Source organism: Bactrocera oleae, chromosome 4 (genome assembly GCF_042242935.1).
Source record: "Bactrocera oleae isolate idBacOlea1 chromosome 4, idBacOlea1, whole genome shotgun sequence".
NCBI classification, from domain to species: domain Eukaryota; kingdom Metazoa; phylum Arthropoda; class Insecta; order Diptera; family Tephritidae; genus Bactrocera; species Bactrocera oleae.
The window spans coordinates 59,379,994-59,396,203 of NC_091538.1; the positions used below are offsets into that span (position 1 = coordinate 59,379,994).

The window sequence follows — 16,210 nt, forward strand, 5'->3', positions numbered from 1 at the left end:
TACTTAAATACAAAGCTATCCAAGGATGAAAAGTTGACAACTAACGTTTAAATTTTATCGGCTATACTGAAGTGTTGAAAAATTGCTCCTATGTATGTATATAAATTCGTCTTCAAAACGCAGTCTCTGCTTCATACAATTTTTTATGTTCTATTTAAAATAAATTTCTAAATCTACGAAAGCACCTGAATGGGCAATGATATTTTATATTGGCCCCTTGTCAATTCAGCTCTTCCTTTCATATATTAAATATATTTTGCCAATACAAGTAATGACTAATATTTCACTCAATTTCCTTATCCCAACTGATTTTCTTTTATTGTTTAACTTAAAGTCATATCTCAAAGATTTCAATAATGATTGGTTTGTGTTAGGCGATTTTATTACAATTTATTTCATACTATCATATGTATCTTGCTCCAAACGGCAAGTTTCTTAATACGGTTTGTGAAAATGTGGCGCTTTTATATTAAAGTGCTGCACTATTGAGTTAATGTTTTCTAATGTTAAACAGCAGCTTCATCAACACTTGGCTTAAATGTATGTGACTTTGGTTGACATCACGTCTATAAGAATCTATTCACAGATTTTATTGTTGCAACCAGCTGGAGAGAAAATAAAACAAAAATATTCTAAAGAATAAAAACATTTTTTAAACAGAATGTCTTCATATGCCATAGTTTATATATATATATATGCGTGTGTGTGTGTGTTGGTGTGGGTGGTTGGCTAGTTGGCTGGTTGATGATGTTGACGAGCAGCTGTGCTGGTGTTGTCACTGCTTGAGATTTCGTGCAGATTACAGTTGGAACGTGCTGACACGTGCCACGCATTCACGCCTTCCGTGTGTACCTCCTCCACCTACTCCGCCGCTCAATAAAACACATTGGTGGCGTTCGGTAGAGTGGTGGCAAGCTTGCATTCTGCGGCAAAAAGTATAGAAAATAGAAAATGAGTGATAGATGAGCAAGATAAGTTAGCGTATATGAGCATGTGTGTGTATGAGTATATGTGTTTGTGTGCAAAGTGCGAGGCGTGAAAAAGCGTTTGGCAAATGACATTTGTGTGCACTCACTGTCGATGGGCATCCAGCCAACGCGCAGGTTCTTGTTAACATTGTCATCGCTGATCCACGTGTTCAATGGTTCAAAGTACTCCAGAAAAGCTGTGGCCGTCATATTTGTTAATTTTATAATGGTCAGTGGTTTGATGATTTCACGCCACGGTTTTGAAGAACCGGCGCTCATCATGTCGCTAAAAAAAAAATTAACGGTAAACATCTGGATATATTTCTTAGATAAAAATAGTTTTGAGTTATATATAAAAAATTCTGCCTTCGAGGCTCAACCTATATTATATTGAATAGCTCTAACTTTTGTGTCAAGGGCAATAAGCTGGGGATTTCATTAGGAAGCGCTTTAAATTACTCGGACTTCTTTAAATTTCAAAATTAGGCTAACGTTTACACAGATTGGCCCTAGTATACCGATCGAGACTTCCATCTTATTCCCCTTCGGCAATCCCTTCCAAACTGTTTGTTATGTTTATCGAAAATATATCAATATTCTATTTTTTTAGCTTATACTTTATAAAATATCCTCGTATAAAAAATCACGGAGTGTTTATTCAGATCTTCTTTTTAATATTGGGTCCATTACTAAATTGCCTCGGTTTTTTTTTTTACCGAAGCTCAACGTTTTTTTAACAATATATGTATTATTGAAAGTATTGCTAATCTGAAGCAATAACATTTGCATATCTTTCTGGAATAAATGAACTGTGCCGCTTTGGCGGCCAAAATGAATCAAGCCAATTTTTGATACCCTGTTCGGATAGGAACGGTTTTACAGGAAGCGCGTTCTGCATTGACTGAAACAAATGGTAGTCAGAGAGGGTAAGGCGTAGGCTATAAGGTGGGAGAGACAAAAATTTCAAGCTGCTGTTTTCCAAATAGTTTATAACGGGTCTTGCAACATGAGGACAAGCATTAATGGAAAATTATTGTCTCTTGTCTATTCGTAAATTTCGGTAATTTTTTGGCAATTGTTCGCTTTAATTTGATGAGTTGTTGTCGGTAGAGTTCCCCATTAACGATTTCAGCCCCTAAAAATATTTTCATTTTTCAGACGTATGAGAGATTCTTTAAAGCCGGTGTTTTCCACCGAACAAATAGGCTCTATTAATCCAAACTCTGAGTATTCCGCTCACTATACCCCAACTGACCTAGCGCAACATGAAACAGAGCGCTACCGTCTTATCGATCTTTAACTTTTATGATCTACCCATTTTGACTTTCTTAGCTAATTACATAACATTTTTCTTGGTTTCTAGTCCCTAAATTATATCTACTTACTAAATAAATTTGCCCGCATGTTTGCTGCCATTAAAGTCGCAATTGTCCAATGGTTTGTAGGCATTACGTCGTTCAAATTCGCCAATGCTCAGACAGATGGCGCGATAGATTTGATAGCCCAAGAACTCATCGAAAAGTTTTCTGCACAAATAAAAATATAATATAATAATCATTTAATTACATTTTTCATATGTTCATACTTTGTGCTACGAAACTGATCAACAATGCCCTCATAGAACTTATAGGGCATATCATAAACACCGGGATCGGTCTGTTGTGGTGGCTCCACGCCCATATATTTCTGCATCAGATTCCAGTAATGGCAATTATAATGCTCCGGCTGCACTCTGCCATCGATCATGTCAACCCAAAGCTTTTCATGCACAAAATAAGTGGGCAGTGTGAGCAGCGTATGAGCGGCCTGAAAGAAAGCAGCGGGTTAGAAAAATCAATTACCAAAAAAAAAAGGAAAAAAAAAATTTTTTTGATTAAGCATAAATGTTGTTTACTTCTTTTTATATTTTTGAAACCTATTCAAAAATGTTTCTTATCTCATTTTACACCCAAAAAAAGTAAGAATTCTTATCGCTACTCACCAAACGGTATAGACGGTTCAAGTTCAAAAAGTCATCATAATCGTAATTCTGTAAAATACCTAAACGTTGCTGCAAATGTTTCGGTGTGGACACAGATAAAATTACTGCCTCGCCCAAAGCCGCACCAAATCCAGGACATGCTTCCTGATTAAGTCCAACACGGAAATTATTCTTCTCGATTGCATATTGCACGGCTGCAATGTCGCCGTGTGTCTGCAGCAGCTTCTTATAGTAGACTTTGGGACAGAAATGTAACTCAACCTCGCCAAAATCAAAGATGCGCGACTTGCAATCGGGTCCACCAGTGCCGGCGCCCATTTCAATGAAGTGTTCAGTCATGAATTCGCTAATTGAAAATATAAGAAAATGAAATAAATGCATATTTAAGAAGGTGTCTTTTCGAATTTTCGAAACCTACTCGGTAAGATTCCTAAAGCCAAGTGAACTGAAGAATTGCACACTAATATTAACCAAATCGAAGGGTTTTAAACCTGCGCCATCCAATTCGGTCTGCAAGTTAGGTAACTTTCGATCTACAAATGGATTTTGCAGCACCGTTTCTTTCTTCCATGCCTGATATGTCACCTGCTCCATGAGATGGTGCGGTATGAGACCTGTCGGTGGTATGACGTCATCGCCATATTTGTGCCGCAAAACATTACGTAAATGTGCATGTATTTCCCGATAGAAGGGACGCAATGAATCCATCAAATTTTCCAGCTCATAGATTAGATGGGGATCTTCGTACTGATCATACCAGAACGCCGATGGTTGTAAATCTGGCGTGCTCAAATTTCTGTAATATGCTATGTAGTAGTGCAGTGCTTCCTTTACCTCAGCGGGCATTTTATTACGCCATTCCTTCCAATAATGCTTAATCTCATCCAGATCATCACTATTCGTGAATATGGTTTTGATTTGATGCACAAAGGCCATATTGCATTTGCTCGGCTCTTTCATGTTGCACACCCATTTCTTGCGTGACATATTCTTCAACGTGTTGGTGGCGCGTTTGAATTTATAATTGATTGGTGGATATTTAGCACCGCGTAAGATCACCTCGAATTGTCGCTTTAGTAGTGGATCTACAAAATTTTGCCAATCGAATTTCTGCATTGTTCCATAGAAGGGTCGCAATTTTTCGCGCATTAAAATTTCAGGGCTCAGTGTGTCGTCAGCGAATTGTCGATACGCCGTAGCGCTGGCCCAATAGACATCGTTGATTTGTGTAAGCAAATTCTGTGCAGCTTCTTCGTTGAAAAATTCAGGCTCATGTGGGATGCTGTGATTTTGTTGAGCCTCTGATATGCAGATAAATGCAGTTAACTGTGAAGGAAATTTATTTAGGTTATTGTTTTGTAACGGTATACATATTTATAAATTAATGTCAGGCTAATTTGGTATATATGGTATGTATAGAGATTTACATTAAAATAAATACGTATTATAAAAATGTTATTGTAACAATGTAGCTACTAATTCCCTCTGGACGCTCCATATTTAATCCTTTTTTTTAAATAATTTGGTCTCCATTTCGACGTCAGGCTTCAAGGATGTCGTAACAGAAATTATTGAAAAATAAAAAAATATACTTATAAAAGTAAAGTATCCTATATAAGTAAATAACAGAAAGTTTGCGAATGACGTTTATGATAGATTTTTAGGCATCTGAATTCAAAGCTCTCATTTGTTACGATCTCTAGAAAATAATTACAAGTATATCTCCTATGACATGATAAACCCACAATAGAGTAGACATTTTGAGTTTAACCAATTTGGGAAAAAAAATGCGACTATGGCATTCCTATGAGAAAAAAGAGATACTAGTAAATTTTGAATTGGCCAAAAAATCTCTCAAAAACAAAATTTCAACAACAAAAAAATCAAGGTTCTAAACTATATGCAGGGAAGTTTTATCTATGTTGATCGTTCTTTTGCCATTCACTTATAAAAATTAGCCTTCTGTTTTAATCCTTTTTTCTGATATGCATTGAAATCATACTACATAAAATACGAGAATCTTGCCGAGCACATGTATGCCGAAAAGGTACTAGATATTTCATTGATCGATCATTGTTAGCCATTTCTTTTAGTACCGTTTCTCATGCTTTGTAACTTTATTTTAGACATTTATTTTTCTGAAAAGCGTTTTCAGAGTTATATTTACCAGATTTACTCAAAGTCTGTACTAGGTTTCAATTTATATCGCTTAAATTCTTAAAACAGATCGTTTTAAGAATATGAGCTTATGGAGAGGAGCAATTTTAGTTTAATTTTTTAATTTTATACCTTGAACAGGTTAAATTAAATTTGCAAAGAAGTTTGCGACACTCAAAAGGATTTTTTAATGAAAAATTTGTTTATTTTTGAAGAGTGTTGTACTCGTAGCTTCTAAGAATGTTTTTTCTTATTTTTTTTTATAATATATATTATTTATTTATAAAATTCACTGAAACATTTTATATGATGTGTTTTTCTAACGCAATTTTAATCCTGTTGGCTTGTTCTCGCACACTTTTTTTTCGTAATAACCACATATATTTATCGAAACATTTTTATTTTTTCCTGATTATGTTTAAAATTTGAACTAAAGTTTTTTAATACTAACAAGCAGTGTTATAAACTGCCAGCAACGCTTGGGGAAGCTCATGCTTCTTTCGCCTTCGTTCACAAGTTCTCTATACCGCACGCACTGAGCGCTAAAATTAAACTAAAATTCTTGAATTTTATCAACTAATGGCTTGGCTTTGTTTCATTGCTGTAAAATGTATGTATATATTGTGGAATAGTGATTTGAGCTAACCTATGTACGGTCTTAGCTGATAACCCAACACTAGATGCATATAAAAAATATACATACAATAATACAAGCAATAGGTCCTTATATATAGGTCTTATATACATTTTCAAAAATAGGGGTACTGTGACTTACTGCGTTTCTTTTTTTCTAATTGCTGTAGATATTGAAATTTATTATGTGAGTTTTCTTTTAAAAGCGCTTATGCAGATTTAAGGCAGAGGCATTTAGTTTAACTTAATTAATGTCAAAAAGAGCTTTTGGTAAAAAGTAAATATTATATATCAAATATTTCAAGTAAAATAAGAAGATGAATAAAATAGGATATAGAAGATTGGTACTGTGAAAGTTAAGGATTTGATGTTCAAATGGGATGATATGAAGTCCACCACTTTTTTAACAGAAAATGGATGGCATTATAAGTTTTTTTTCTTGGTATATTTTAGTAAGATTTAATTTTTTGGTAATATTTTATTTAAAAATATTTTCCTTCAATAATTTATAACAGTATTTTATATTTTGTCCACTTATACTTTCGCTATGTACACCCTGATAAAATATTACAGTAGTTTTGTTTATCAACTTTTATTAATAATGAGACTTCTATACATTATAACAGTTATGACATAGCTCACAGCTCTCATATTTCCTTTATTTTATTAATATTTAAATTTATTGTAGAATTTACTTAATTTTTCAATAAAAATTTTATTTGTATTTTATATATTGTAGTTGAATATTTCAATATATTATAACAGTTACTATATAGCTTACAGATCTCATATTTCTTTTATTCTATTAATATTTCAATTTATTGCAAAATTCACTTAATTTTTAAATAAATAAAATAATATTCATAAAAGTTGAATATTTCAATATTTTATAACAGTTAATAAAAAGCTTTGATTTTGTTGCCCTCTTGATATTTATTTTTGTTGAGTTATCTTTTAATATTTATAACAGCACAATATTTTATAACATTATAACAGCTAACATATTTTTATTTTTTCATATATTGTTTTATAACAGTTTCTAGAACAATTTAGTTTTACTTTGCTGCTATAATTCTGAAAAATAATTTTTATGATGTTGGTTTTTTTGACTTATTTGCTTCTATTTCTTTATAAATAACAAAAGTATAAACAATTAAATCGAAAATATTTCTTTTCGTTTGAAATCATTTATGTATATAATTTGTTGTTCTTCTTCCAAAATACTTTGTGAAACATCTGAAGCAATTATATTTCACTGCATATTTAAGACTTTTAAATATGGCGTTCATGGGAGGTGTTCTATAACACATATGCGCCCTAAAAGGCCACAGTTAAAATTCAGCAATAAAGCTCTTTCGCACAACAGCGACTTGAAATCGTTTTAACTCAGCAAGAAGCTACCTAAAATAACATCAAACCATAAAATTAGAGTACACCATGACTGGCATATGTGTTATATAGGAATGTGTTTGCCCAGAGCATTTGTCATCTGAGCCGGCTGATGCAGGTACAACAATAGTTGTTAACGGCTCATAAAAAACTAGGAGCTCTCCGAAGCTTTAAAATTCTCGCAGCACATTTGCAGCCATGTTTTTTGCCATGCGTATCTGCTTGTGGGAAAACGCTGGAATGCAAAATATTCATACACAAAAATTTACATATTCATGTATGTGTGTATGTGTTTAGAGAGTGTGGTTGAATCACTGACACATTGTACAACTTAAAATGTTTGCAGAACACTAAAGTTATGTTCTAGCGGAAGTGGGTTGCTGTCAAGCAAAATGAGCAACTTTCGCTTATGAATATAAATAAATACACTTACATATATACAAATAATATAAATATATGTATAGTATATTGATTTAAAGAATATAGTCACTAATTAATGCTTCTCTCTGCTTTGACCACAGCGACTACCAGTAGCAGGTTGAGGACGTAAGACTTAACTCTTATCTTTTACTTCTTTTTTATACACATTAGCCAACGCGTTCGATGAATCTCGTAAAGTAGTTGCAGAATGAGGGCCAGGGAGCCTGTCATTAAATTAATTCTGGAAACTTTGTTCGCCATATTCGATCTCAATGATCTTGTTCGAGTAAAGGCACATCTCGACCTTTTCTGGTGAATGTTTAATGGGTCATGAAACTTCGGAAGGAGAACATCATTTGTAATTAAGCCTAGCTTTAACAATTTTATTCGAAAGTAATGATAAACGAATCGAATTTTTCTTCTTATATTTAATCTTTGAAATGAAATGACGGCCAATCTTTGAAATACGACTTTTCAAAAAAGGTCTCTAAGAGTAAATCGATTTCACCCATGTTCCCATTAAAACTATAGTACAATCATTATATACTCATCGATATCTTAGGTTTAGTAGTAATAGTATTGAAAATGATGTTCCTTAAATAATATAAGTAGCTAAAAAATAAATCTATTTTTAAGGTAAAAGTTAGGTATTGAGATCCGCATATTCGATATCTGGGTAATTGAAAATCTATAGCCCGTTTACGACCATTTTTAGGCATGCGATGCACTACCTTACTATTTGTGCAAAGTTATATTCCGATAACTTTACTGTAAAGTGAAAGAATCAGATGCATTTTGAAATTGTTATATAAGGGAATTGCGGTTGGTTGTCGTCAGATGTCGAACATTTTATGACTGTAATATAAATATTAGAATATTATTGTGCAACAAATTTGGTTGAAAGTGTTCGGGATATGGAATTGCGCCTAAAAGTGGACGGTTCCACGATATTATCTAATTTGGACACAGATACGTATAAATCCTTCAGCACCAACGCGAATATGAAATTTAATGCTTTGAACTTTTAGCAGTTTTTAACACAACCGTTATAACATGTTGGGAGTGGGCGTGGTACAGGTATACCAAGTTTCAACAAGATATCTCAATTTTTACTTGCATGGACGCCGGACGGACAGATAGACATTCACCCTGAATTCAACTTGTCTAGTCATCCTGATCATTTATATGCATATAACGCTATAACTATCTGTTACGAGAGCATAAAATTCGTTTTCTTCTTTAATTTTTATAATGCAAGTCTAATTTTTGTGAATTTTTTTTTCCAATTCCGAAATTTAGCGATTTATGATTTTTAGTTTTCTATGTGAGATATTGAAAAGTTTTGTTATTTAACTGTTAGTTGATGCCCTTTCGAAAATGACATAACGGATATAATTTTCTTGAAATTTTCGATACATTAAATAATTTTGTTATTCAAGAATTATAATATAAGGTCTGCTTCTTTGAACTATTTTTATAAATATTATTAATTATATACAATTATAATTGATGAGACTGCAGCTGAAATGACCGCAAAAATAATTTTATTGTAGTTTGCTAATTACACAAGTAGATAAAATTTCAGTTATAAACAAAGGTGACGAGTTTATCTTTCACATCGCGCATAGACACTAATCAAGTAACCTTAACAGGTTTTTGGCCTAAGCTTATAGAAAAGCACTCTCCATCACTTATACTCTTAAATATAAATACATGTATGTGTGTGTGTATGTGCACTTGACTTCATTTTTTGCCGCAGTTGCGTGACTTACCTATAATTCGCATTACCCCTCACCCTTACTCTTTCGTTAGGCTTCTAACTACTGCGCTTGGTCGCTCCCTCTCGACCCCAAATCCTTCCCACCACCATATTTTCATTGTCGCATTTGCATGTTCTCCGGTTTTCAAGCCAAAGCAACAACAATAAATCAGCAAAGAAATAAACAAAAATGTCTCGGTGGCGCATGGAAAAAAATCCAAAAGCAAAAACATCGCAATCAAAATGAGTTTTGTGATTTCCTTACACACTATGAATTCGGCTGTTTGTTTTAATTTTTCCTGCAAACACAACCATAAAAAATGTAAGTATGAATTCATTTGAGTGCGTACGTGTGTTTGTCTGTGCCCCGCCACTTGTTCGTCAACACACTTATTTTCGGTGTAGTGTTTTATTTGAAGTTTTTCGCGTAAATTTTGTTGTTCTGTTTCCCCCTTGCCTCCTTTCGATGCGTTTTCACTTTTCTTTGTGCAAGAAACTTTATGTTGCACACACAAATACTCTGCCACAATGTGACAGTTAACACCACTGCCCCTAAAAATAAGTTTATTTTGCGCCCTAACATGATTTCTCTGCTTCTACTGCTTTTCTCTATTTTTTTTTCTTCTTTTCAGTTCGTAATCCTTTTTCTTTATTCCTTGCCTGCACTCATATTTGCGCGCATGTAATTGTTACACATAGGCAACAACAACGCCTGCTACAACAACTACATTCTGTTTTGTACTTTTTCCTATCCTTTAGTAGGTTACTATTGTCCTTATTTCCAGAGATGCACTGCAGGAGCAACTTAAAAAAAATAACGGGAATTTATTTTAGCGCCATGAATTTTATTGTAGATTACACCTATCTCTCTATTTTTTGGTAATTTTTGCCGGTAAGCAGGCTTGTAGGGTTGCTGTTATTTTAACAGTATTCTGTTAACCGTTTCGTATACCGGAAAAGTACAAAATTTTTAAGAGACCCAGGCTTTTATGAGCTATCAAAAGTTCGTTCAAAGAGTAGGTTATGAAAATCTGAAAATTTTTAAGTTCTACAAACTAAATTAGCTGAAACTTCATAAAAATTAAACCTTCAGTCTCTACGTTTTTTCTTCTCCTTATTTTTTTACAATAAGTATTTTCAGAGTATTAGTATATATTAGAGAGTTTGAAAAGCGCGTAACATTTTCATATATTCTGTACTTGCATCCAACCTTCAAGTGATATGGTGATGAGAAAAACCTGCTATTACCAAAAAGTGGCTTCATGCTGCTTATCCGGAATGTATATGAGAATTGAAGACGATGAACCTAATGGACGTCCAGACAGTTGCGTAAGCCTAAAAAAAGTCCTCAAAATAATTTTGGATGAACGTAAAATGAAGTTAACTGAGATAGCTGACACTCTAAAAATAACGAGAGAAAATCTTGATTGTATGGTTCATAAAATTTTGGTATGCGAAAGCACTCACTCGATTAGCTAGCTTAAATTGGGCTTCTAAATATTTACTACCATTTCCTACATGTTCCCAAGGTCTGTCACCAGCGACTTCTTTCTTTTCTCAGACCTCAAGAGATTACTGAAAATAATTTTAGCAACAATAAAGAGTTGATCTCCGAGACTGAGTCCTATTTGGAAGCAGTAAAAAACCGTTCCACATCTACATCGCTCTAACGACAAATGGAGGGGTGTTATCGTTAAATATATACGTCATTGATGAGATGAGATCTGTCATACTCTCACATGGCAGACTTGTACAAGTAAGGTAAATATTTCCCTTTGGTAGCAACAAACTGAGATATTGAATATTTATCTTTCTAAAACATCTTATTATAAAATTAGGAACTTATGTTAGGTCTCCAAACATTTTTGACTATTTGACATTTTAAGCCAAGGCTATGCTAGGTTAGGTTAGTCACGTAAAGATATAGCGTAAAAGGACCCTAATACCAGCCACCTATGCAGGAAAAACTCTGCAGTGATCCGGTAGCCTAAAACTAAGCTTGGTCCTTACAGAAAACTGCGCCTCCAAACTTTTATCAAAGTTTCGGCTCACCCCTGTAAAAACTTATCGCGCCTCTTCTTCAACGGTTTCGCCCCATTCACATAACACAGTGGAACAATTTATGATAAGTTTATTTAAGTGGAATTCGGACTCCATCAAGAAGTTACATGTGGAGTTTACCTCTTATTTAAAACTTAACTCTAGACTAGTTCTTGTCGTTTTGTTTATTTTTGATAATTCTTAGTTTTTTTAATCGCTTGCATGGATTGACGATATCGTTCATTAAAACCTACTTTCCACGTTAACATCTCAGAGAGTCCAAAGGAGTAAATTATACCTCAAGTCAGGGTAAACTTTTCAACTTTAATTCAGAGATACTAGATGCAAATTCCTTAGCCATAGACATTGTTTTCTCAAGAATATTATTCAGAAAATCGGTGCCAATTTTCCAGCTTGACGTTCGAGACATTCAAGATGGATATTCCACAATAATAGACAATGTTTTCTGAGGGTATACAAGTATTTATAGGCAATATTTTTTTGATGATATTATTCAGCAAGTCAGCACCAACCTTCCAACTTGATGTCCCAATTATTCTAGATGAACGTTCCTTAATCATAGTCAATGTTTTCTTAACGATATTATTCAGCAAATCAGGGAAAAATTTACAAGTTAAGATACCAAGTATTACAGGGTCACTCATAGTCAAAGTTTTCTCGTGGAAATAACTCAGCAAATCAAGGCAAACTTCTAACTTGAGCTCCGATATAATCCAGATGAATGTTCCTTTATTTTAGACAATCTTTTTCATAAAGAAAGACAAATTCAAGTATTCAAGTTAATGTTTTCCGATTATGGTCACAGTTTTCTTCAGAATATACTTCTGCAATCATAATTTTACAATCATGTAAATGACTTGACCTAAAATGGTCAAGCGGAAAGATCGCAATTAAAGCGATCTTATAATATCAGGAAACCTCAAGTCAAAGACTTATCCAAATCTCAATTATTGTACTGTCAGCCTAAAAGTAGGCAATACATTAATATTTTCACTAGCATAAGTTTACCTTTCCGCACGAGCATGGTAAAATATCCTTATGCTCATATTATATCATGAAATGCAAGCTATCTTGAAACAATTACGTTTTTATGCATAATTCCTTATATATATCTGTAAATTATTAGCTGCTTTACATATTTCTACACTCACACATATGATGTTACATTCAGCCGTGCGCGCACACAGCACGGGAGACTCAAACAACAACTTTGTAGGTTAGGTTAGGGACATACGCAAGTATGACGGCAGCTACACCGGCAACCGCCAATAAAACATGAACGTGTGTGAGTGTACCGTTATGTATTTATGAACACATATACAATTAGCTGTGTATATGGCACATTCAACAGTCGCCGCCGCAGCAAGCTTTCGTCATAACCCGCAAAAGCAAGAGTATTGTCGATGCACGTTGTGTGGTGAGTTCAGCCACTATTCACCACAAGCACGCCTTCTATTCTTCTTTTGCTATGCCGTTCGGGTCATTTGGTGACTCGCAAGGTGTAATACGGGGAATTTCGAGCACTGCGAGGCAACTGCTGCCGACCAGGCAGGATTACGTCAATCGGAAAAACCGTTCAGTCGCCGACGAACCTCTCACACGATTTGTGGTAAAAGCGCTTTGAGGTGCACGCGTACAGGTCGCCAGCCTGAAAATTTCAAACAATTTAAGCAAAAAATTTAATATCAAGTGAATATCATATAAAGAAAGTGGAAAAGGAACAAAAAATTATATATATTTCTGGATGTTTGTGCATTGCTGCGCTGCACTAAAGTGGAACAACAGTTATTTTGAGCAATCGGCCGAAAATGCGTGGCAGTGCGGCAGTAAAACGAAGCAAATAAAACGGAAAAAAGTTTCAAAATTCTTTTGGTAGGAAATGGCTTGTAAAGTTTTAAGCTTAAACTTTATCTAAATCGTGAACGAAAAATATTATACTAACAATAACAATATAAACGACTCCAATCGGCACGAAGCCAGTGGGAAATAGCTACAAAAAAGGTATATTCCTAACCTAAATTCTCTAGCACACTTCGCACACAAACACATACACATGCCACAACACCCATACACAGTCGCGCACACACACAAAAACGTACCATTAGCTGCGCGTTAGTGTTGTTGGCGTTGCCATACTGGCGATTGTGTGCAACGGCGTTGTTGCAACTGCAGTTATAGCGCGCTGTGCTGCCGTTGGTGGGCCACGAGCGCGTATATGTATTTGTGCGTGGAGTCCCCTTCCATGCATGTGTTGGTGCATAGCTGCGTTTTAACGGCGTTCTTGTCGGTGTCTGTGTCTGTTGCTATTTCGCGTTTTTGTGTCGGCGGGCAGACGGTCGGTCGGTCGGGCGTTCGGTTCGCTCGCTAGCTTGGCTGCTGGATGGGGTGTCGGCGTGCATGCCAGCATTCTGCAGTGGCTCAGTGCGACGGTGTCGGTGTGCGTGTTAGCGTGTGCGTTCGCAAAAAATTTGTGCGGTGGAAAATTTTTCAAACTAACTCAAAGCTGGTGGGATGAAAATTAATTATTTTTATATACTATATATTTAATGCTAATTAAGGGTGTGCTGTAGTTAAAAATAATTTAGTGAAGTAAATTAAATTGAAAACAGCTAGTGAATAATTATAGAAAATTGCAACAATTTGTTGGAAATAACGGTAAAAATATATAAAATTAAAGAAATAGTTACTATATTAACTTTGAAAATAAATTTGTTTACAATTTTAAAGGAAGAAACGGTGTAAAAAATATTAAATGACGTTAACATCAATAAAAAAAAAATGCTCTAAATTATATAACCAAAACTGAGCTAAAAAAAAAGAAAAATCTTGAGCGCGCTAATTATTATAAATTTCGAGACAGAACAATAGAGATTGCTAGCAAATAAATTGAGTTTCAAACAAAACTTTGCGAAAATTTGAGGGAAAAATATTCTAATTATGTTTTGTATTAAAGAGTAAAAAAGATTAATAATTTAGACAATACAATAAGTATAATAAGAAAGTTATTTGGAACATAACCGAGCTATTAGCTGGAATAAAAGCGAAATAAAACATTTGTATAATTAAAAATAAGAAAAAAATCAATATTGAAGTAAACAAATAATAGTAGAAATAGCTGGAATTTCTTAAAAAAAAAACAAAAATAAACAACGAGTAAAGTCCAAACCTAAAATCATTATGTTGAATAAAAGTGTGAATGTCTTTAAAAATGCAACAAAAAATTTAATAATATAAAATATTAAAACTATATGGAATAAATATGCAAATTTCTTTTTAAAAATTTAACAATTTTTTTTTTAAACAAAAAAAAAATAAAGATTTATTAAAATAAAATGATTACAGTATGCTGAAAAAAAGCGCGAATTTCTGAAAATATTGATTTAAAAATTTATTTAAAAAAATGTTTAATTATATTGAATAAAATTTAAATTTCTTTAAAAGAAAATTAAGCAAAAAATTTAATACATTAAAAAAAATAGTAATAATATATTGAATAAAAGCACGAATTTCTTTACAAAATAAAATTCATTGAAATAAAAATTAAAACAGATTAAATAACAGCTAAGTTTCTGAAAAAAAAATTTATTAAATTAAAAACATAATAATAATATGTGGAAAAAGCGCCAATTTTTTTTTTTTTATTAAATAAAAAAATATTATAATAAAAAACCATATATTGAATTTAAGCTGAAACTTCTTTTAAGAAAATTAAAATAAAAATTTTTAAAGTCAAGAAAATCTGAAAAAATAATATTAAAAATAAATTTTTTTAATACTTTAAATTTAAAAATAATGAAATTTGCATGAAATTTACAGAATTTTAAAACTAATTGCTTGCCCCAGTCATAACAGATATTCATATATGTACATATGTACGTCAAAATCTATGTCAAAGCGAACGCGCCAAATGGAAGTGTTGCAATGACTGCTGGCTTACTTGGCAACTAACGGTGACTCTTGGCAATGCAGCAACACTTCCAATAACTTTAACAGCATGAAAAATGTGAAACTATTTTGCGTATAGAAAAACGAATAAAAGAACAAAAACAAGAAAAAAATGAAATTATTTCACATAAAAAAAATGTGAATAATTATTATTATAATTTGAAACAAAGGGAAAATTTGAAGTAAAAAAAATATATATATATACATATGTATTTTATTAAAAAAAAACTTAAAACAGACACAATTTAAATTTCAAAAACAAAAAAATTATAACAAAATAAAGTTTAAAACTTGAAAAAAATATACAAAATAAATAAAACAAGAAAATTGAGGCTATAGCCAAATGCGAATTTTGAACAAAAACATTAAAAATAATTAAAAAATATAACAAGAAACTATTAAAACTGACAAAAATTTAAACTTTCAAAAAAAAAAAAAGTTGTAAAAAAAAATTTAAAACAAGAAAAATTTAATATTTTAAGAAAAAAATAAATAAAAAAAATGATTAAAAAGAATAAATTTAAAACTCATGAAATGTTAAATAGCTAAAGTAAAATTTAATAAAACAGTAACAATCGCTTAAAGCGTAAAAAGAACACAAAAGCACAAAATTTGTTCAGAAATAATTGAAGCAAATATTGAAACAATCGTGCAAATTTTCGCTATAAACGCAAATAACAGTAACTATATTTCAACAAAAAATGTGTTTGTGTAAAAAAATTTATATTTATGTTAAATTTCTTATATTTTTTTCAATAAAAAGCAGCAACAATAGCTGCAAATAAATCCAGCTTTTTGGATTACAAGCAAAAAACTTTAAACGAAATTGTATAAAAAACTAAAATCAAAAACGAATAAGCGAAATGTATGCATTCAATTTGTATCGGGAGTGTGAAA

General features: G+C 32.7%; 2 protein-coding genes across 2 annotated transcripts in view; one reads left to right on the forward strand and one right to left on the reverse strand.

The window, feature by feature from the left end:
• NKAIN (Sodium/potassium-transporting ATPase subunit beta-1-interacting protein) overlaps positions 1-16,210 on the forward strand; it is a 205,763-nt gene that overhangs the window by 180,083 nt on the left and 9,470 nt on the right. The gene's annotated exons all lie outside the window — the stretch shown is intronic.
• Positions 361-5,642, reverse strand: LOC106621485 (angiotensin-converting enzyme). Its single transcript, XM_014240381.3, has 7 exons — positions 5,558-5,642; positions 3,368-4,275; positions 2,950-3,295; positions 2,554-2,774; positions 2,354-2,494; positions 1,076-1,254; positions 361-923 (listed from the first exon to the last, which is right to left on the reverse strand). Exons 1-7 carry the CDS (start codon positions 5,597-5,599, stop codon positions 874-876), a joined length of 1,887 nt encoding a protein of 628 aa, XP_014095856.3. The 5' UTR covers positions 5,600-5,642; the 3' UTR covers positions 361-873.